The sequence below is a fragment of the Hyla sarda genome, chromosome 8 (genome assembly GCF_029499605.1).
Source record: "Hyla sarda isolate aHylSar1 chromosome 8, aHylSar1.hap1, whole genome shotgun sequence".
Lineage (NCBI taxonomy): Eukaryota > Metazoa > Chordata > Amphibia > Anura > Hylidae > Hyla > Hyla sarda.
The window spans coordinates 56,844,989-56,867,985 of record NC_079196.1 but is presented as its reverse complement, the minus strand read 5'-3'; the positions used below and the strand labels follow the sequence as shown (position 1 = coordinate 56,867,985).

The 22,997-nt window shown below is 41.6% G+C and overlaps 1 protein-coding gene across 1 annotated transcript in view; it reads left to right on the top strand.

The window, feature by feature from the left end:
• Window positions 1–20,750, top strand: part of CIR1 (corepressor interacting with RBPJ, CIR1) — a 45,735-nt gene extending 24,985 nt beyond the window's left edge. The window contains exons 7-10 of the mRNA XM_056535640.1: window positions 2,065–2,182; window positions 9,927–10,033; window positions 14,229–14,320; window positions 19,836–20,750. Of these exons, the coding sequence (XP_056391615.1) occupies window positions 2,065–2,182; window positions 9,927–10,033; window positions 14,229–14,320; window positions 19,836–20,469 (951 nt within the window). The 3' untranslated portion in view covers window positions 20,470–20,750. The remainder of the gene's footprint in view (window positions 1–2,064; window positions 2,183–9,926; window positions 10,034–14,228; window positions 14,321–19,835) is intronic.
• The last annotated feature ends 2,247 nt before the right edge of the window (window positions 20,751–22,997 follow it).

Sequence of the window (22,997 nt, the reverse complement as noted above, 5' to 3'; positions counted from 1 at the left end):
TACTCCGCCCCTAGACATCTTATCCCCTATCCAAAGGATAGGGGATAATATGTCAGATCGCCGGGGTCCCGCTGCGGCACTGTGCTATCATTACAGCACAGAGCAAGTTCGCTCTGTGCGTAACGACGGGTGATACAGGGGAGCAGCGTGACTTCGTAGCTCCGCCCCTTGTGACATCACAGCCTGCCCCCTTAATGCAAGTCTATGGCGGGGGCGTGCCGTGCCCTCCCATAGACTTGTATTGAGGGGGCGGACCGTGATATCACGAGGGGCGGAGCCGTGACGTAACGATGCTCCGGTCCCTGTATTGCCCGTCATTATGCTCAGAACGAACTCGCTCTGTGCAATAATGAGAGCACAGTGCCGCAGCGGGGATCCTGGGGGTCCCCAGCAGCTGGGCCCCGTCGATCTGACATGTTATCTCCTATCCTTTGGATAGGGGATAAGATGTCTAGGGGCAGAGTACCCCCTTTAAGGACCAAGCCAATTTTATTTCTGCGTTTTCCTTTTTTCCTCCTCGCCTTCTAAAATCCATAACTCTTTTTTTCTATTTCCATCTACAGACCCATATAAGGGCTTGTTTTTTGCGTGACCAATTGTACTTTGTAATGAAACCTCTCATTTTACCATAAAATGTACGGCAACCCCCCCCCCCCCCCCCCCCCCCCCAAAAAAATTTTTTCAGGGAGGAGATTTAAATGAAAACCAAAATTTTGCACATTTTGGAGGGGTTCTTTTTCACACTGTATCATTTACAGTAAAAATTACATGTGTTCTTTATTCTGTGGGTCAATACGATTAAAATGATACCCATGGCTAGATACTTTTATATTTTTGTACCGCTTAAAAAAAATATAAAACTTTTTGTACAAAATCAGTAATCAAAAATCTGCCTTCGGCTGTCCAGGCATGCTGAGAGTTGTAGTTTTCCAACACCTGGAGGCACCCTGGTTGGGAAACACTGATTTAGGGTATAAAAACAAACTGTACCTTTCTTGGTGGGTGCCAAACATAAAATGTCCTTTTTATTTCTCAGCCTAGAGTCAGAGGTGCAGCAGAGCTTCTCAAGTGCCACCTCCTGGCACACCTCCTCGCTTACCCCTACCTCCCAGTCATGAAGGGGCAGGGAGGTCAGGACTAGCAAGGAGGCGTGCAAAGCTTTTTTTTTTTTTTTTTTTTTTTTTTTAAATCAACTGTTGCTAGAAAGTTAAACAGATTTGTAAATGACTTCTATTAAAAAAAATCTTAATCCTTCCAGTATTTATTAGCGGCTGTATACTACAGAGGAAATTCTTTTATTTTAGGATTTCTTTTGTCACGACCACATTGCTCTCTGCTGACACCTCTGTCCATGTCAGGAACTGTCCAGAGAAGGAGAAAATTCCCATAGCAGACATGCTGCTCTGTACAGTTCCTAAAATGGACAGCAGATGTCAGCAGAGAGCACTGTGGTTGTGAAAGAAAAGAAATCCCAAAAGAAATGGCTGTAAAACCCCTGCATGTCTTTTTTAAAAGTTTAATACATTTTTAAAGGATTCTCCACAGCAGAGTGAGTAACGTGTTTTCCCTATTCTGTTCTATACAATTTAATACATATTGGCCCTGCTTTACTAAGAGTGTTGTGTAGTTTTCTTTGTGGGTTTTAATTCCCTACAATTATTTTTTTTTTTTCAAGGGATTTACAAATGTTTCCCTACACTTTGCTATTTTTACACATGCTCTGATCTGTCGGGTTTTCCTCAGCTCAGATCAATCACATTTTCTGTGGAAACCTTAGTAAATATGTTGGGTTTTGTCAAAGTCAGGGGCACGCCCCCTTTTCCCAAAGACCACGCCCCTTTTTCAGGTTTTCTCCGTAAAATGGAGAGTTGGTCTTCTTTATTTTATTTTTTATTTTTTTTATTTTTTTATTCTGGCGCAGTGTGCTAGAATCTGGCGCACAACCTACATAACAGGTCTGGTTTACAATAGTAAATCAGGGCCATAGCCTTTAGTATGTCTGGGAGCATTCAGTGTTTTTTGTGTTTTGTTGTTCCTGATATATTATTATGTTAATCTTTACAGGTCCGTAATGTGAGATGTATTAAATGTCACAAGTGGGGTCACGTGAACACAGACAGAGAATGTCCATTATTCGGCCTCTCCGGGATCAACGCGAGCTCAGTCACTGCAGATGGATCAGGTAAAGCCTAAAATATTGGATCTGTGTTGAAGTATCACAGTTATGAAGCACACTCTTAACCCCTTAACACATATGGACGTTTATAAATGTCCATATGCGGCTCCCGATGTATGATGCGTGCTCAGAAGGTGAGCGTGCATCATACCAGGACCTGTGGCTAATGCCGGACATCACCGATCGGGCTGATGTCCAGCATTAACTCTTTAGACGTGGCGATCAAAGTCAGGCTGATCGGGACCAGCGTGGTAAAATCGCGATGTCTCGATCAGCTAGAACGCAACAGGAGGGTGCCTTACCTGCCTCCTGAGCGTCCAATCGTTGATTGATTGCTCCAAGCCTGAAATCCAGGCTTAAGCAATCAACCGCCGATAACACTGATCCCTGCGATTGCAATGCAATCAGCGAATTGAATCAATGTACTGCATGTTATAGCCCCCTATGGGGGCTTTAACATTGCAAAACAAAAGTGAAAAAAAAATTAATAAAGATCAATTAACCCCTTCCCTAATAAAAGTTTGAATCACCTCCCTTTTCCCAATAAAAAAAAAAACTGTGTAAATAAAAATAAACATGTGGTATTGCTGCGTGCGTAAATGTCCGAACTATAAAAAATATATAGTTAATTAAAACGCATGGTCAGTGGCGTACGCGCAAAAAAATTCCAAAGTCCAAAATAGCGTATTTTTGGTCACTTTTTATACCATAAAAAAATTAATAAATAGCGATCAAAAAGTCAGATCAAAACAAAAATGGTACCTATAAAAACTTCAGCTATTGCCTGTGTGTGTGTCTATATGAGGAGTCCAAAAACAGGAAGCGAGGGGGGACAAGCAGAGCGGCATCAGGACGCGAGAGCTGGGGGAAATCTTCCGGCGCATGTTGTGTAAAGTCGGGGAACTATGTGAATGTAGATGTGGCCAGATTATGGTTGGTTGAGACCCCAAGGCAAAAACTCTGGTTTATACCAGTTGAGACTAGCAAACATCACTGAACAAAGTTGCCTTTTGTCCCACAAAGAGGTGGGACTAGTCCCTGGGTGGGTGGGGCTTCAGCAGTCCCGGCGCATGGCTTAAATGACTGGAGATTTTTTTGCAGGTTTACCTTAGCAGTAAATAGATAGAATTGTGCTATGTAGTCTCTCTTCTCTCCATTGCAATAATAATGAATTCCTTTATATAGCACCACCTTATTCTGCGGTGCTGTATAGAGATTCATCACTCACATTGGTCCTTGTCCTCAATGGGGCTCACAATCAAAATTCCAAATGATTTAAAAACAAAGAATAGGAATCAGACCTCAAGGCCACCTTGAGGTCTGATTCCTATTCTTTGGTTTTCACCTTGAGGTCTGATTCCTATTCTTTGGTTTTCACCTTGAGGTCTGATTCCTATTCTTTGGTTTTCACCTTGAGGTCTGATTCCTATTCTTTTGGTTTTAAATTATTTTTTGGCACTCTTGGTTCTAGTACAACGTGGCACCCCAGTCTAAACTTAACATATATCTTATTAGTGTGTAGCCACCCAATCCATTTATTTATTTTATTTTTTCAAAATTCCAAATGAACCTATGCTTTTTTGGAATGGGGAATAAAACATAAAACCCATGCAAACATAAGGAGAACATACAAACTCCTTGGGATTTGATCCCAGGACTCTAGTGCTGCATTACAATCTTGCTAACAACTGAGCCACCCACAAGGTTAGGTATTAACCCCTGGTCTCCTGCACTTTGGGGGAGATTTATCAAAACCTGTGCAGAGGATAAGTTGCCCATAGCAACCAATCAGATCGCTGCTTTCATTTGTAACAAGGCCTCTGTAAAGTGAAAGAAGTGATCTGATTGGTCGCTATGGGCAACCTGACAACTTTCTCTGCACAGGCTTTGATAAATCTCCCCCATAATGCCCAGTCTGAGAACACATAAAGTTGGGATTGACAAGTATTTCTGTAGGCATTTTTTTATTTTTTTTAAGTAACTGCTAGGTAATAATTTTACGGACATGCCATGTAAAGCCTTTGTTCACACTCATTTGACATTTGAATATGATCTTTCTTTCTGACCATCTAAAACCTCACACCTCTCCTGAATGGTTCTTTTTGATAACACATAACAGCACATAAAGAGAAGTTAAGAAAACACTAGGGTAGGTCTAAAAATACACCTGGTTATGGTGAAGGTCACAACCCGACAGCATGAGAAGCCAGAGGAGAGTCCCTCTTGATGAAACCCAATGTGATGTCTACAAGACTCAGAAATCAGAGGTTTCCAATGATGAAAAAGATGTGTGAGGCATCGCTACGTGGTAGCTTGGTCTTGGAAAAAGTTCAAAAACATCAGACAGGAACTGGCTTCCAATCTTCTTAAAGGGCAAGATCATTTATTGGATTTCTGTTCTCCTTCATGCATTATAGATGTCTGGTGATCCTATTGAGAAAGGCACAACATGGATTTAAAGAGAGGGCAACAGCTGGCAGCAATCTCCAGGCAACTCTTGTAGGCATTTCAAACAAGCTCTGGCCCTTCACCTGACTGGCGCTGTCTGCTCCTCACAGATCGCTCTAATGGGCAAAATTGTCTTGTTTCTAAGCATCTGTCTGTGCTTCTTGTTTGCCGTGCTGGAGAAGTAATGCCAAAATCATGCTATTTAATTGGTGTGACTTTTGTAGTAGGTGGCCTAGTACAAAAAGAGCTTTTAGACTCAAGTCACTACATTTGTATAACAATTTTGCAAGCAGAACTTAAAGGTTTTGTCTTATTAAGACTTGAACCGGTCAGTCAGCTGATCACCACATATCCGGCTTAAGAAACCTCAGCTAAGTGGACCTGCTGCCAGGAAACTTGGAAATGATGGCTGTAAAATATGGATAAGCAGAGGTCCACTAGAGCCACTGTTATGGCTTTATGCTCTAATATAATGTAAACGACGTTTGGAAATTGGTCCCTTCATGTATTTTAAACAGAGATCCAAATAAATTTGATCTTTAAAGGAGTGCTCTGGGTTTTTGTTTTTTATGCTGGCAGCTTGATGTTTAAAAGAAAAAAAGTTCTACAGCGGAGTACCACTTTAAAGGGCAGAGTGTCATCTAAGTCTCTATTTTACTCTATATATCTTATAAATTAAACAAAGAGTAAAAAGTGTTTATATGAAGCAAAATAAAATGTTATTAAAAACACATGCAAAAACTTGCGTTTAAAATCACTAAAAATCTCTCCGCAAAATGGAGATATCATGGATATAGAAACAAAGATGGTGGCTGACTCAAACACCAGTGTATACAATGTTAATCAAATGGGGAGCGTATACAGAAAAATCCCCAAACCGACCAATATAGTAATGGCCGAAATTAGTATGATAAGTATGAGGCTATGTTGACACCTTGGATTTCCTTGTGAAATTATGCACGGAGATTCTCTAGCAGCAGAATCCCATTGTATTCAATGGGATTCTGCTGCGCTGTGCACACGGCAGATTTCCGCGCCAGATGTATCTGACACGGAAATTCCGAATTCCATGTCTGCAGAAAGAATGAATCTGTTCATTCTTTCTGCAGACCCCGCGCGGAATGCATAACATTTTGAGACTGCGCATTCCTGTGTGGTCCTAGCGCCAGTGCCCAGTCTGCAGAATGTCAGCACAATTATCCATGCAGACGTTTCTTATTGTGAACATAGCCTAATAGTGCATATATCACACTTGTCAAGAAGACAAGGCTTTCAGTGACAAGGTCGGAAGACCTAGAGCAAGAAGACCCAGAGAGAGAAATGGAGCTCCCACATACACCAAGTTTATAGTGTTCTCCGCATCCTTCCAAAAGGGTTCGATAATAGGGCAAGCCCACCGTATACGCTCAAATGTGCCCATGGCATCTCCAGCGTTTCTTGGAGTTAGTATAAAACTCAGGAAGCTCTCTTCTGTTTTGGTCTATCTGGTGAGTAATTTAACAAAACGGGAAAAGCTGTGGGAGCATCAAAACACATGGCGATGAAGATCATCATTGGGACGAATACCTAGTTCTTTTTCCAGGAATGGAGGTAAAGAAAGAGGAACTAGTAGACCAGTCACAAACTAAATTTTTATAAAATGTGGACAGTTATAGTTTGCTCCTAGAGCCATGGAAGCAGAGCTCTATCACTTCCTTTTTTGCGAGAGAGACAAAGAAGACTCAAGTTATTGTCTCCTTTGGACACACAGTCGCATGGATGGCTGGCACTTCAAAAAGGATCACTGCTCTGTATACGTATCCAGCGAGGATGTCTATGCAGAACACCTCTGTGGGCCTTCTGCTGTGCTGACAAGCATGTGAAGTAATGCTGTATGGAACAAATAGAAGAACAGAAGCACTGTCGCACTCACCGTTCCAATATGAAACTTCTTTATTAAAGATGTTTAGCGGGTAGACATGTGGAATATATGGAAGTGTTGGCAGACTAAGTGTGCACAGCACATGAAATGGATACCATCCCCAGAGGTGCCCCCACATATGACATGTCTACCCGCTGAACATCTTCATGAAAGAAGTTTCATATTGGACCGGTGAGTGCGACAATGCTCCTGTTCTTCTATTTGTTCCATTGTCTTCTTTGGCTCTCTCGCAAAAAGGAAGGGACTGCACTACAAAACCCATTATTAATAGCTAATAGTAAACAGAATCTACAAGCAGTTCCTCCTATTGCGCCGGCCTCCCTGATACCACAAGCACTGAACATACCAGTGGATAAGACCAATCCTCTTTGGCCATCATTAGCCTCAACCACACTTGCTGATTTCCTTCCAAACAATACACCACCTGATACAGAAGTACTCCCGTCTCTGGTGATCAGCGATTCATGCTTACTCTGCAAGACAGTCATGCCTAACGTTCCTCACGGAATTTTCTATTGCCAAGTCCCTTTTGTGGTTGGAAGATCTCTGCATCCATGGCTCTAGGAGCAAACTAAAACTGTCCAAGTTTTATAACATAGATTTTTAACCAAGAGTTTGCTTTACTTATAAAGACTTATAGGGGGAGATTTATCAAAAACTGTCCAGAGGAAAAGATGACCAGTTGCCCATAGCAACCAATCAGATGGCTTCTTTCATTTTTCAGAGGCCTTGTTAAAAATGAAAGAAGCGATCTGATTGGTTGCTATGGGCAACTCAGCAACTTTTGCTCTACACAGGTTTTGATAAATCTCCCCCATAAAGTCTAATTTGGTGTTTCATCTGTTGGTTGCACTCACACATTGTGGCTGTAACATGTGGAGGGAATCGTGCCATAGGCCACACAGTTTTGCTGGTTTTCCCCAAAAAATTGTCATTGGCCACTGAATTGGGGCATGGCATGCACCAGCACGTGAGCACTTAATGTTTGGCTGGTTGGTGATTTATTTTCTTTCCATTCCCACGTTACGATTTCCTAACGCTTCTATTGTGCAGCTCCAACGTATCCTGAAGCGCTGTTCAGAGACTGTTGCCACTGGTTTCACAATCAGTCACAAACTAGGTAAAATTTAATAGGAAAGTACATTTTTAGATGCTGCACTTCATTAGAATCCAGGACCCTGAAGTAACACTGCATTAAGGCACTAAGCGCAAGAAATAATTTACTAAGCCCTCATAGTTTAATCCAAGCATTTTCTAGACCACTTTTTAAAAAAAAAAAAATTAGCCACACCCCCCCCAAAAAACACATTGACCATAAATATCTATGGCTGGGTTCACACAGCATAAAAATTGTTGACATGTTCTTTTATGCTGATTTTCTTAGAATAGCATACGTTGTTGATTTTTCCTCTGTGTGAACCAGGATCCAAATTAGATTGAATTTCTGTCTTTTAAACAGCTTGTGACCATCTGATTTAACCAACACTCTGCAAATTATCCAATTACCTTTTATCAGCCCACATTCTGTTAAGTATTATATATTCCATGTTTGACACATTGTTTTGGACCAGTAATTTTATTTTCAAAAGACCAGAATGTTGCTTTCATAGCAAGATTCACAGGTTGTTAAAAGGAACCTGTGGTCACTTATGTTGCCTGAGCCATGAGGCATTGGAGCAGTACCTGGTAGCTTCTTCCGGCTTTGCTTTACCAACACCGGGAGAGATCGATCAATCATGGCTAGTGTAGTGGGGAGAACCTCCCAGAGACAGCCCTGATGACTTTTGGTTGAAGCAGCTTCAAGAAGGTGGTGCTCTGATCATCTGGGCAGTGCCTCTGTTTCTTGCTACCCCCCAAGCAAAAAGTTGGAGAAAGCACTGACCATTCATTTCCCCTGTGGTGCCTGCTAGTGGAATGTAGCACTACACAACAGCTATTTAAGTGCATGGACATTGCCGATTCAAGTGGGAGGTGCCCTTGCCAAATGTTTCTACGTTCTCACTTCCATAGGAGTTACTAGCATTTGAAACCTCCATGATATCCATAGAGCCTGTTTCTTAAACAATTTGGAAACATTGCAACCAGTTATTGTTTTTTCAACATTGGCAGTCCAGGTATCTGAGAACATTAGACAGTCCAGGTATCTGAGAACATTAGACAGTCCAGGTATCTGAGAACTGCTGCTTCCTAGCACTTCATCTTGGTGGCTTCAGCACATGACTAGCGGATCGTAGGGGGGGAGGTCTGACCACTGGGACCTCCACCAATCGCAAGAGTGAGGATCTGCAGATATGTCAACGTTGGACCCCTCCTCCCCAGTTAGAATGACAGTGACCTCTATAGGTTGGGGGTATTTCCATTGACACTTCCAGCTTTGCATTACAAGAACTTTTTTTTTTTTCTTTTTTGACAAACTCTACGGCAATCTTTAAATCAAAATACATTCGCAGTTACAGTTTTTCGTTTTTTTTTTCACTTTTTTATCTTGAAATGCTGGCATATTAATGACTGAAAGGCAAAAACACCGACAGATCAGTTTGAGGTTGACTATCCCCATTAATGTATCAATCAGAGGTCTATTTGTGCCTCGGTTTTTCCCTATTCTTGTTCTGTGTGTTATTTTACAATTCCTCTGGTCTGATACTGAAGCCAAGCTGCCAGGGTCCTTGCCTTTCAAACCTATTGTAATTATTTCAATAAGCAGAAAATGTTTCCCTTACGCTTTATAATGGCTGTCTCCGCAGGAATAACAAGTATGAAATGAGCATTTAGAGGCCATTTTTGTGTGCCACAAATTTACATCTCCGCAAAAGTGAAGCGAGCTGTAGGTGCCAGCCTTTAAGTGGAATAATGATCATTTCACATAAGCTGGATTTTTAAGAACAAGTAACACTTCAACACTGTATTGCACTGTGGACATGAATATTTTTTCTTCTTTTTTTGTATGTATATATAATATATATATTTATAGCTGGCAGACAGTTTCACATATTTGTCTTGTAGGGTAGCTTTGTACGGGGTGTAGGCAGTGAGAGGTCTTTTTCTTAATCTAGGTAACACCAGGATACCTTCCAAACCTTCTCCTGTAATGAGAACCGCCCTGACTCTCCGTACACCCGGCGTGTAGTTTTGAGTATTAGCGAGTTACATAAGAGGAGAATCCAGCTCCTCGCTTAAACACAAATGCAATTATTTTGTATTCTGAATCCCCCTGGCCGCTGTTTTAGAAAATCATATCCGATGCTTTTCCCAGCAGAAGATTATTGAGTTGATTTAGCACCGATTTTACTTAACAAAGCTTCAAACGCATTCCTACCGTGGAGTCAGAATAAAGGTAGGGAGATATCAATGATGCATTCAAACTGAAATTCCTCTTTTCAGGGCCATCAATGCACCCCTCGGAGTTAATGGCGGAGATGAGAAACAGTGGGTTTGCACTGAAACAAAATGTACTGGGAAGAAATCTGACCGTAAATGATCTATCACAGGTAATGATTTTATGTATTTTTTTGATTTTTTTTTTTTATCCATAAGCTGAAAATATCTGTAAATTTTCATCTGATAGCCCGGAAATTACTACTTTGCCAATCTGCATATCCATAGGGAGAGAATGACACCAAAGTGAATCACGATGGCATTTACATTTTCTACTTATAGTGCAAGGAAAAAAATGTTGTTTGTTCCCCCCTATACCCCCCCCCCATTTTTTATTTTTATTTGTTACTTGTGTGTCTTTACATAAATTGCACCCCCCCCCTTCCCCAAGGAGGCAGAGTGTGAACTTGAATAAATATAACCATTATCTCCGACCACATTGTCTGTTCCGTGCTACCTGCTGATCCCAGAGAGCTTTGACAAAGGAAGAATCTAGAAAGGAATTTGTTTTCAGATGGACACAATTGCAGATGGCAGCACTCCGCATTGACTTGATGGTGCCGGGATAAAAGAAAACTGGGTGCATTAGATTGTATCATCCTGGCACGCGGAGATCTCTGTAATTGAATATTCATAATAAAAAGCCGACATTTCCACAGCAACAACACACCTAAGTGTAACGCCGTTGCTGCCTGATGGCCACTCCATAAAGCCTTTTTTTTTTCTCCCGGCAATCTGTTCTCAGCACTTTTAGTGATGGATTTGTCAAGAGCTTTTAAATCCAGACAATGCCGCGTATAGGTACAAACGGCAACACATTAGAACAGTTTGTAAAGGACACGGATATTAAACTTGGTGCGGGGTATTACCGTCTCTCATAGTCCTGCTTTGTGCCTTGTCTCTTTTATTGTATGTGCTCTCCCTGCACATTACATTGTCTGTGTACTGTATACTTCTGCTTTTATAGCAGCCACCAGAAATACACTTTAGAAGAACAGAGATGAGTTGGTAATAGCATGTAAACAAAGAGAAAGATATATAGATAGATAGATTTTATTTTTTTTTAAATGGGCACTCTCAGTAAAACTAATTTTTGCTATTGCACTTTTTATGGTAAATAAAAAGTATTTATATAATTTGCTTCAAAAAAAATTTAAGTTTTCTATGTTTTTAATTTGTGCTTAAAAAAGCTCAAGAGCACATTTCCCCCCCCCCCCCCCCCCCCCCCATATCTCCTACACAGACTTTGGACCGAAGTCCAAACACAGGAAGTGCAGCCTGGAGTGCTGAGGGGGGGGGGGGGGTCCAACCAACAGCATATGGCAGTTAAGTGCGAGAGGAGCCATGATTGGATGAGGCTGGACACACCCCCCTCAGCACTCCAGGTTGCACATTCTGTGTTTGGACTTCGGTCCAAAGTCTGTGTATGAGATGGGGGGAAATATGCTCTTGAGCTTTTTTAAGCACAAATTAAAAACATAGAAAACTTCAGGGTTTTTTTTTTTTTAAACAAAGTATTTTAGAAATATTTTTTATTTACCATAAGGAGTGCAATAGCAGAAATTAGTTTTAATGAGAGTTACCCTTTTTAAACTTTTCTAGAAAAAAGGCAAAAGTACTATAAATGAATTAAAGCTGACAGCTGCATGTAGCTTTATATGGTAGTTTAAAAATAATATAGGATTCATATGCCATAAAGTTTACAGACACTACAAATTGGGACCCACATAGAGACAGAGAAAATTTGTAAGGTGCATTGTTTAATATAGTGGGGGGGTCTCCGCCTCTTTTAAAAAGGTGCAGGCCATTGTAGGTGTCAATGCTTTATTTACATGGCAGCTTTTTATTCTTTGGAAATCTTTCGCAGAGGTTTTAATGAAGTTAGTTTTATTATATTTTGGTTTTGTCTTTTGTTCTTTTACACTCTTATATACATGATTGAGACAGCCAGGACCCCTGAATATACATAAGGAGATATATATTTACACACACACCTGGGTCCCCTGCGTCATCATCTGGTCCACTTCTTGTCATTCTGCTTCCTATTCCAGACTCATCTCTGCATTGACGGCCCACTCAGCCAATCGCTTCCCACAGTGGAGTCCCGCCTCAGCCAGTGATTGGCTTAGTGGGCCGTCAGTGCGGAGAAGAGTCCATAGGAAGCAGAACGTCAACCTAGGGACTAGATTACAGCAGGAACTGCGTGGGACTTGGGTAGGTAGACACGTTTTGTCTGATTTTATTTTGTCTTCTTAGCTGCCAAACCGATAATAAAATAAAAATAAAAATCTATATCCAGATAACATCTTTTAAAGCTCTATTCTCACTGCCATTATGGCTTCAGCTGCAACGGAGACCATGACTGCCATTCCAGACATGCAGTTGAATGACAGACATTAGCTGTGCCCAACAGACCCCACTAACTTTTCTAATATGGTCCATCAGGTTCTGTAATGGTGTCAATCATTTTGTGCTTTTATTTCATGGCAAATCAGATTCCTTTCGGAGCCACTGACCTTAATGTGGACAGAGCCTAAATGATAAGCTACTTGCTGCCCACCACCACCATTTGGGGGTAACTCATTAAAGACAGGTTTATGCTCACATTAATCTTCAATAAGTTTCCCCTCCTAGTGTCAGCTGCGGACAGTGAAAATGTAATCAATGGCCTGTGTCCATTCTTGTCTATAGAGGGGGTTGTAGTATTATAGTAATGTCTTACTCAAATGAATAAATACACCTGTTAGGGTGGGTTCACACCACGATTTTTCTATAGTTTTTGGATACGTTTGTTTTTTTTAAACAGCAAACCGTGGCCATAAACTTTCCATTCAAAACCGTATGCTCCATATTGTATACGGTTGTCTCCGTTTTTCAAACCACATGGTTTTCAACTTTTATTTTTTCTGGACAGAAAACCGTGGCCTACCACGGTTTTTGGTCCGGGTGAAAAACCGTATGGACCCGTATACGTTTTTTTTTTTTTTTTTTTTTTTAACATGGGAGTCAATGGAAACCGTACAGAACTGTATGTGCGTACGATTCCATCCAGTTTTTACCATACGGGTTTTGACTTTCCACTTTTTTTTTTTTTTCTTGGAATTTCATTCAAACAAGTGAAACTTTATTCATAATGGAGTGAAAAGTTCAAAACGTATATGGTTTTTTTCTTAAAAAAACGGATGCAACCAGACATCATTTTGCAAACCGTATACAGATAAAAATTTGTACACACGTTTTGATACGGTTTAGTCAGGTTTTGAGGAATCCGTTTTTTTTAATCAAAAACCTGATACAGGAACTGTATTGCAAAAACGTGGTGTGAACCCAGCCTTAGCTCCATAAGGCTGGGTTCACTAAGAAAAACTAAAATGGAGTTGCACCTTTTTCTGTGTTTTTAGATCCACTCCTCATTTGGCAAAAACCTTGCACACACCTGCACCCACCTTTCTGGACAAGAGCAAGTAATAGCCCTCTCAGCCAATCACCAGCCACAGCGATGTCACACCTCAGCTGGTGACTAGTTGAGCAGGCTGTCAACTGCATGTGTCAAGGAAGATGGAGGCCAGAGGTCTAAGTAGCCGGGGCCTCGTACAGGAGGTAACTGGGAGGAGGGTTGTCCATGCGGTAGGGGATTAAGTTCAGTTACCTGGACTACCCCTCTAAGGAGCCCATTAAAGGGGTACTCCGGTGAAAACCTTTTTTCTTTTAAATCAACTGGTGGCAGAAAGTTAAACATATTTGTAAATTACTTCTATTAAAAAAAATCTTAATCCTTCTAGTACTTATTAGCTGCTGAATACTACAGAGGAAATTCCTTTCTTTTTGGAACATTGATGACATCACGAGCACAGTGCTCTCTGCTGACATCTCTGTCCATTTTAGCAACCATGCATAGCAGATGTATGCTAAGGGCAGCAAGGTGGCTCAGTGGTCAGCACTGCTGCCTTGCAGTGCTGGGGACTTGGGTTCAAATCCCACTAAGGACAACAATAAATAAAGCATTATTATTATTATAATAACGTCAGCAGAGAGAACTGTGCTCGTGATGTCATCAGAGAGCATTCCAAAAAGAAAAGAATTTCCTCTGTAGTATTCAGCAGCTAATAAGTACAGGAAGGATTAAGATTTTTTCATAGAAGTAATTTACAAATATGTTTAACTTTCTGCCACCAGTTGATTTAAAAGAAAAAAGGTTTTCACCGGAGTACCCCTTTAAATATAGTTTACTTTATGTACACAAATTATATTCATGCTTTCATGCTTTATTTTAAATTTATTTATTTATTTTTTATTTTTTTCCTTCAGGGATATGTTGTCAGTGAACCTGAGGAAGATGATGATCCGGAAGTGGAATTTTTAAAATCCTTATCTACAAAGCAAAAGCAGAAGCTTTTGAGGTAATTCAGGAGCTTTTTGTGACTTGAAGAACATAATGAAAGACTTCGGACTATGTTTAAAGTGCAGTAGCTGTTCTGAGCATAGTATACATCAATATTCCCCGACCTGTGACTCCCCAGCTGTTGCAAAACTACAACTCCCATCATGATGGGAGTTGTAGTTTTGCAACAGCAAGAGCATAGTATACATCAATATTCCAAGAGCATAGTATACATCAATATTCCCCGACCTGTGACTCCCCAGCTGTTGCAAAACTACAACTCCCATCATGATGGGAGTTGTAGTTTTGCAACAGCAAGAAAACTACAGGCTCACAAATCCTGTACTGACCAATGTACCATGACGAATCTAAATTAAATTTTCGTGTAGATGAAATCTGTACTACCTATATGATGAGCCTTTCCTTCCACATTACAAGCCAGCGGGGGATATATTTTACAGTTTACTGTTATCAGGCATCATTTGCTTTGGGACCATAACACACCATGAATTTAATTCCGTTTGTTGTGTGATAGTAGATCTACATCTTATCGAATCTGACCCCATTCTACATTGGTGTCCTTATTAAGTCGATTCCTGTCCCCGTTCTCTACTGTGGTGGATATGTATGAAGTCTGATTTCACAGCAGGATCCAGGTGTTTGTAAAGTGGCAATGTATACCATAATTGGTCCGTCCATTGAGGGAAAATATTCAACCGTGCAAAGAGTAAGGAGAATTATAGGATTTAGAGCTTAAAATTGTTGAATAGTCTGTCTATTGGTTAGCATTGCTTTGACAGCAGGGATGCCTGGATTACACAAAACAATGGTGGGTGTTGCATAAATTACACATACGTACATTTAGTAGAATGTAAAGCTATTGCAAACCGCACATTAGTTTTGAGTGACAATTTTATTTTTATTTTTTTTCACTTGGATAACAGTAAACCAGCGAGATTTCTCCAGCAATTTGGTCATGAACCATTGTTGGGATTTTACTTATGTGGAGAACATTCCAGCTATAGCAAAGTGAATTGGTTTTACAGACTTTTTCATATACAGTGTGTGTAATATATATATAAAATCATGGATTGACTGATGAGGGTATGCCCTAACTTTAAGCCCCAATAGGGCACAATCCTCACATGGTGTGATATTCTGAAATGTATTGCTGTAGCGGGTAATCCAAGGCTGACCCTTGGCTTTCCACTGAGTATGTGCAGTTTATACTGCTGCAAATCTGCATGAGGATTAGCCACGTTGTCAAAGATGGAGCTGATCCTTGTTTTATTGGTTTTACCCAAATGTCACGTGTCACTACTTTGCCTCAGATGGAAAGTTCCTCAAAAAGTCCTGCAGAGCATGACATAACTGCAGATATTTGTAGAGAAATTCCTGTGCACATTGTAAGACTCTTGCAGCTGGGAAAAGAACATTAATACTCACGTCAGTGTAAAGGTTAGACAAAGAAACAATGCCCAACCCACTCCAGAAGCCGGAGTCCAGAGACCCCAGCGACTGAGGTAGGTGGGGGTAATGCCACAGTGGTAGGTCGGATGGCACATCAGTAAAAGTATGTATCCCTTTAGCTGCCTTCCAAACCTGTATCGCTATTTTGTGGCAGGGGAGCAGCCCACCCAATGTCGATCCCTCCTAGAGAGGACGCAGGAAGGCATCATGCATCAATCTAGCTTGGATTTGTTCAGGACCAGGCAAGGGGTCAGGCAAGACCCAGGACCTGAGATATCGGAGTTGACTGGCCAGGTAGTACAGATAGAAGTCTGGGAGCGCCGCCCCTGCCTCTTGTTTAGGGTGCTGCAAAATCGACAAGGCCACCTTCCATCTATTCTGACCCCATATGAAAGGTGACAGAGACTGAAGAAAATTAAAAAAGGACTTCGGAACAGGGCTGGCAGAATGCTCCAGACAATAGATACATTTAGGGAGAATAATCAGTTTAATTAGATTTATACGGCCCGACACCGCCAAGGGGAGAGAGCCCCATATTTTAAATTTGGAACGTACATAATGGAGTAGGGGAAAAATCTTAGAGTGGAGATCTAAGGTTGGGTCTCTATTAATAATTATACCTAAGTATTTAAAGGATTGGACAACCGGTAGGCCACATACTACTGAAGGCCAGTCCCCCTCCAATAAAGGCATGAACACAGATTTTGCCCAGTTGATGCAGAAGCCCAAGAAAACACCGAACCTATCCATCAAGTTAGTAACATGGGGTAAAACAATCTTGGGCCTGGACATGAATAAGACCATATTGTCAGCATAGAGTCATATGCAGTCATCCATGCCTCCCAAACACATGCCCTCATATGTAACATCTTGCCTTATAAGGAGCGCCAGAGGCTCCACCGCAAAAAGCAGTGACAGTGGGCACCCCTAACGTGTCCCCTGCCCAGGAGAAATGGTAGGGAGCAACTATTATTAACTATGACCTGTGCTATTGGAGATTTGTAGAGAATGGCTATCCATTTCTGGAATACAGGGCCGAAACCAAATCTACTAAGCACCTCCTGCAGATGGACCCATTCAATGGAGTCAAAGGCTTTGGCGCGGGCAAAGCCCAATCCCCCTGCAGTACAGTCCCGTCTGGACAGCAACCTGCACCCTCCTGATGTTGTCCGAGGTAGACTTGCCAGGCGTGAATCCCGATCTGTCGGGGTGGACAATCTTAAGACTGACTTGATTCAACCTATTGGCCAGTACTTTAGTAGGAATTTTGTAGTCAAGGTTTAACAAGGATATGGGTCGATAGGAACCACAATCCATAGGATCCTTATCAGGTTCCAAAATAACCACTATGGTGGCTTCATATAGAGAAGGGGGAAGGGCACCGGAGCGGAAGGCCGAAGTATACATGTCATTCAGAACCGGTAAAAGGAGTTCAGAGTAACGGAGGTATACCTCAACCCGGAGCCCGTCTGGTCCCAGCGCCTTACCTGCGGCCATGTCTTTAATAGCCTGCTGTAACTCTTCAAGAGAGGCGTCTAAAAGTTCCCGGCGGGTATTAGGGAGGGTGGGGAACTGGATGCCATCCAGGAAGGCCTGTCGCCGAAAAAGATCATATTGAACTTTAGAACTATATAGATCCATATAGAATGATCATTATCAATAAAAGGTCGACCCATCAGAGGCGCTGAGTTTCAAAACAAAAAATTTTGGTGGACCAAATGGGCCAATAGTTTACTAGACTGAATACTGTGCTCAAAATAGTGTTGTTTAGTAAAGAACAATTTTTTTCTATTCATTTTCTCATTCCAATGTAGCATATACTGGCGGCCAGCTGAGAGCCAAGCCACTTTACGAGCCTCCGATGAGTCCTCAACATACAATGCTTCCAATTCAGAGCACCTGGCTGCTAATTCTACCTCTACAGGTGTCCTCCCTCTTTTTATGTAGGAAATTGTAGAGCGGAGACAGCCCCGCAAATAGGCCTTTAAGGTTTCCCAAACCAACGTTAAGGGGGTATCTACTACTTTTGCCTGTAAAAACACCTGCAATTGATCGGGGATCCTATCTGAGAGGCCGATAAGGTCTAACCAAAAGGGATGAATCTTCCAACGGGGACAACCACAGGCCGAACCCACAGATAATGTCAGCTGTAATGGGGAGTGGTCACAAACACCATGAGGAGCATAAACAACATCAGATACCAACGAAGAAGCTAAAGCATTACAAAATCCTAAGTCTATACGAGAGAGTGCATTGCGACCCGGGGAGTGACAGGAGTAAACTCTGAGAGTAGGATGACTGGTCCCAAAGACATTAACCAACCCACTTCCTCCAGTAAAGATGCGAATGGTGTGGTCTGTGTGGTAAGAGGCAGAGCAAGGGGAATACCCCATGGACTATATCTAGGGCAGGGTCTACTAGTAAGTTAAAGTCGCCAAGACAAATGGTCCTGGCAGTGGGATAGTCAGCTGCAAAAACGACTGCCATGTGTATTATGTCTAGAGAAGCAGGAGGTGGCACATACAGGGAAACTAAGACACATGGGACGTTATGTATAAAGGCATGAATAAACAAATATCTACTGTGAGGATCTCTACGGATAGTAATGGGCCCCCATCTGAGTGACCTATGTATCAGGACAGACACACCCCTAGAGTACCGAGTATGGAAAGAGTGTAGGGACAACTGTATCCACGGGCGAGAGAGTAAGTGTTTTCTTATCTGATGTGAGATGGGTTTCCTGGAGGGAAATTCTTTTTCATTTTAACTCGAAAGTCTTAGAAAGTGACTGGGAATGTATGCCAAGCCAGAGAGATCTTTCCAGAAGGCAAGAAAATTTATATATAAATAAATGTGTGTGTGTGTGTATGTATATGTGTGTGTATATATATATATATATATATATATATATATATATATATATATATATATATATATATATATATATATATATATATATATATATATATATGTATGTATGTATGTGTGTATTTAATGGTTGTCATCACATGGCTCCTGCTAGCTTGGATTTCTTAGAGCAACTATTAAGGAGCCTATGGTTTCATCTTTTGCTCTCACTTTTCACTATCCAATAGGACATGCAGAGGGCAACAACATTGGAGGTACTCCTTTTATAGGCCTTCATTCAGAGATTTCCTCACATATCCAAATGACTGCCACCTTACACAAACCCAGTTAACCCTATTGGGTGCTCAAAGATATTTATTGTCAAGCATATCCACTAGAATGGAAGTCATGATGATAATGTGAACATAACCTTTTGAAAGATTCCCTTTTTATTCTATATGTTTGACTGAGCTAAGTATTAATTGTAATTTCTATGGCAGAGAAGGAGGGGGAGTCATTTTATAACAAAACTTTACAGATGACCCCTTTGTTTTTTAATTATTATTTTTTTTAACAATGTGTCCCCTTTTTAATTCTTATGTTCAAAATAGCTTAATTTTACTTTAAATTACCCTCTTTCCCACTTACTGCTCATTCTCTCACGCTATATTTACTTTACTCATTGACACTAGAGAAGGCAAAAAGTTTGCCTATTCTCTCCATATATGCAAGTATGAGGCTTCATTGTTTATTACTAGTGCAAGGAGTAATTTACGAATAAAAACTCATCTTAGAGTAAATGAAACCTTTTCTTGGCTTTACCTTAAAAAGTTACTCCAGTCACTAACCCTTATTCTTTATCCACAGTAGAAGGGATATACGTGTACATTTGCGGGATTGCAGGGTTCCAACTGCTGAGACACCCCTCTCCCATTATTTCCAGAACTGGGTCCCAAGTCTCCGTCAGAATGGAGCAGTGGTTGCACATGTGCACTGCCGCTTTATTCATTGTTTTTAAAGGAGCTGCCAGAGCTAGCCGAGCGCTGTACCAAACAGGATACTCAGGACCTTGTTGTAAAGATTGCCGTAGTCCCAATAGTCGGACCCCCATCATCATGCCTTATCCTGTAAAGGGGATAAGGATAAAAGTGTCATTGACTGTAATTATTTTCTATAGATGATGATATACATACATTGTTTTCTATTTCAAATTTTAGAAAACTGGATCGCCTTGAAAAGAAAAAGAAAGAAAAGAAAAAGAAGGCACAGAAGAAAAAAAGTAAAACGAAGCACAAAAAACGCAAAAGCAGCAGTTCTTCCAGTGACTCCTCTTCTAGCAGTGACAGTGACTCTACCAGCGATGAGGAGGAAAAGAAGCGTAAGAAGAAGTCCAAGAATAAGAAGTCTTCTAAAAACTCTGACGATGGTAGCAGTGATGGTGAAGAGCCGTCTCGGTTAAGGAAAAGCAAAGATTCAGATGAGCCTTCCACTAGCCACAGAAAGGAAGATGGTGGACAGGAAGACTGTAGGAGAGGTAAAGATTTCCAGAGGCCCCATGATGATAAAGAAAAGAGGGAACATCACAGAACACAGGAAGACAACAGAGGTCATCACAGGGAAGAGAGAACAGACAAGAGTCAGAGACACGAAAAATCTAGATCTCACAGAAGTCCAAGCAATGAACGATCCAGAAGCCACCGGCGTAGAAGCAGAAGTTCGAGCAGAAGTAACTACAGAGATAGAAGAGAATATGAGGATGGAAAAGACAAGGGGAAGAGCAGAGATCAAAGAAGCCGAAGTAGAGACAGGGGGAGAAGTAGAAGCAGAGAGAGGGACCACAAGAGGAGATAGACTAGGTGTACATATCTTCACTGACCGCTTCTTTACATGTGGTTTAAACATATGTTTCCTCTTACATTAAACTGTTTTAGTTCTTTAGAGAAAGCAGGATTATGTTGTATTATTGGATGTCTCCTAGCATGTTGTCATCTTGTTCTACTGAATTGATATTTATGTTGCAATTTTAAACCATTTCTTGTTCAGAATCTTTGTTATACTTCATCTTTTATTATAAAGAATGATGTTCTGCCTTGGACTTGAAAAAGAGCAATAAAATTATATTTGGCTCCATTTATCTGATGTCTGCCTTTGCATGTCTTCATCTTCTAAAGGATGATTTGATGTATTACCTATTGTCATATGAAACCATTTAAAACCATGTTGGTCTGTCAGTGTAAAAAAAGAGTATGTGGAGAAATCATGCAATGGTGCCATTTTATGAGTTGACCCTGAGCACGGACTGTCTCGTTTGTGGCGCTGAGTCGACTGGTAGATGGAGGCAGCACCCGCTCACACCAGCAGTCTCCAAAATGAGAGCACAGATAGGAGTGGGACGTAGGGGGCAGTCTGCTGGATCAGTTTAAGAACAGAAAATGTTAGAAAATAAATGTAACAGTACTTGCTTGGTAAATCCCCTGCAGCAAGAGTGCTGATGAGCTCCACGGTTCTTTGTTTTCTTGGAGTCATGACATCGCCGCAAGTGAGGCCTAAAGCTGTCAGGAAAATAAGCACCATTGGGGACCCTAGAGCCACAAGGTATTTAGTAGGGGAGTACTTTTATTTTTAATAATATTTCTTGTAGCTAGGAAGTTTAAACTCTTGGACTCCATGATGTATATGTGTATATCAAAAACTAGAGGTGCACCGAAATGGAAATTTCAGAACCGAAATTAAAAAAAAAAATGTCCGGCCGATACCGAAACCGAAAATGACTTCTCCCCGTCTTCTGGTAAAATGCAGCGCTCCACTCATTAGATTAGATTCCCCCACATTAGATTGCCAGCTCCCCCACAATAGTAGGCAGCTCCCCCACATTAGGTCAGCATTTCCCCCACAATAGTAGGCAGGTTCCCCACAATAGTAGGCAGGTTCCCCACAATAGTAGGCAGTTCCCCTACAATAGTAGGCAGTTCCCCCACAATATAAGGCAGCTCCCCCCAACAATATTAGGCAGCTCCCCCCCACAATAGTAGGCAGTTCCCCCCAACAATATTAGGCAGCTCCCCCCCACATTTGTAGGCAGCTCCCCCCCACATTTGTAGACAGCTCCCCCCCACATTAGGTCAGCAGTTCCCCCACAAAAGTAGGCAGCTTCCCCCCTACCCCCACAGACATACAGCATCCAGCCATATACAGTGTATGGCTGGAGGCTGTATGTCTGTACTGCTGCCCCCACAGTGTTCCGGTCACCGCTCCTCCGGCCCGGGGTCACATCTACTGCTATGGCCTATGGACCATAGCAGTAGGTGCCGGGACCGGAGGAGCGATGACCGGAACACTGAAGAAGATGACGCGCCGCCGGTCACTTACCAGGCCTCGGCCAGCGCGCGTTCTCCTGCAACGATCCTGCGGTCCTCCTGCGTCTCTATGGTTGTACGCACGGGACGTCAGTGACATCCCGTGCGTACAACCATAGAGGCGGAGAAGCGAGGGACCGAAGGAGGATCGCAGGAGGACGCCGTGGAATGGTGAGTGACTGGCGGACATCCTTATGTCCCGAAAAGATTTTTCGGGACACAGGGATGTCCGGGATAGGAATACTTCTTTTTATGTGCCCGGGCCGGCTCCTGTGTGTGGCTGCAGGCGGGGGCCGACCAGAGCATATAAAACCGAATACTGTATACTAAAAACCAGAGGGCCTCCAGCTGTTGTGAAACTACAACTCCCAGCATGCCCGGACAGACTTTGCCGGTTGTTAGTTTCACAACAGCTGGAGGCCCCCTGGTTTTTAGTATACAGTATTAGGTTTTATATGCTCTGGCCGGCCCCCGCCTGCAGCCACACACGGGAGCCGGCCCGGGCACATAAAAAGAAGTATTCCTATCCCGGAGAGCATCCCTATCAAAAACTAATTATACACACATGCATATATGCCCTAATGTGAATAAATGTAGCCCTTTTTATCATTCTTCAGTTTGTAGTTGTATGGCTTTCAGGGCTTTTATTTTATTTATTTTTTTATCCAAACCGATTCATTAATCCATCCATAAGATTTGCATTGTGAGCTTTCATCGTGTATAAAACTATTAGCTTGTCTTAATCAGGATCCAATTTTTCTGTCCAGTTAAACAAAAATCTTTTTAAGTGTCTGGCAACAGAATCCTAAAGGACCATAAAACTAGCAATTGAAATTAACATCTTTATAATAGTGAATCTGTCATCACTTTCATGCTGCCTGAACTACATGTTCAAAAATTTACTGTTCATTAAAAGTTTCCTCCTAAAAGTAAAACATTTATTTTTTACAGAATACAAAAGCGTGGTGTGAACCTAGCCAAACTCTATTAGATTATGTTTGCACGTACTATATACATAATATA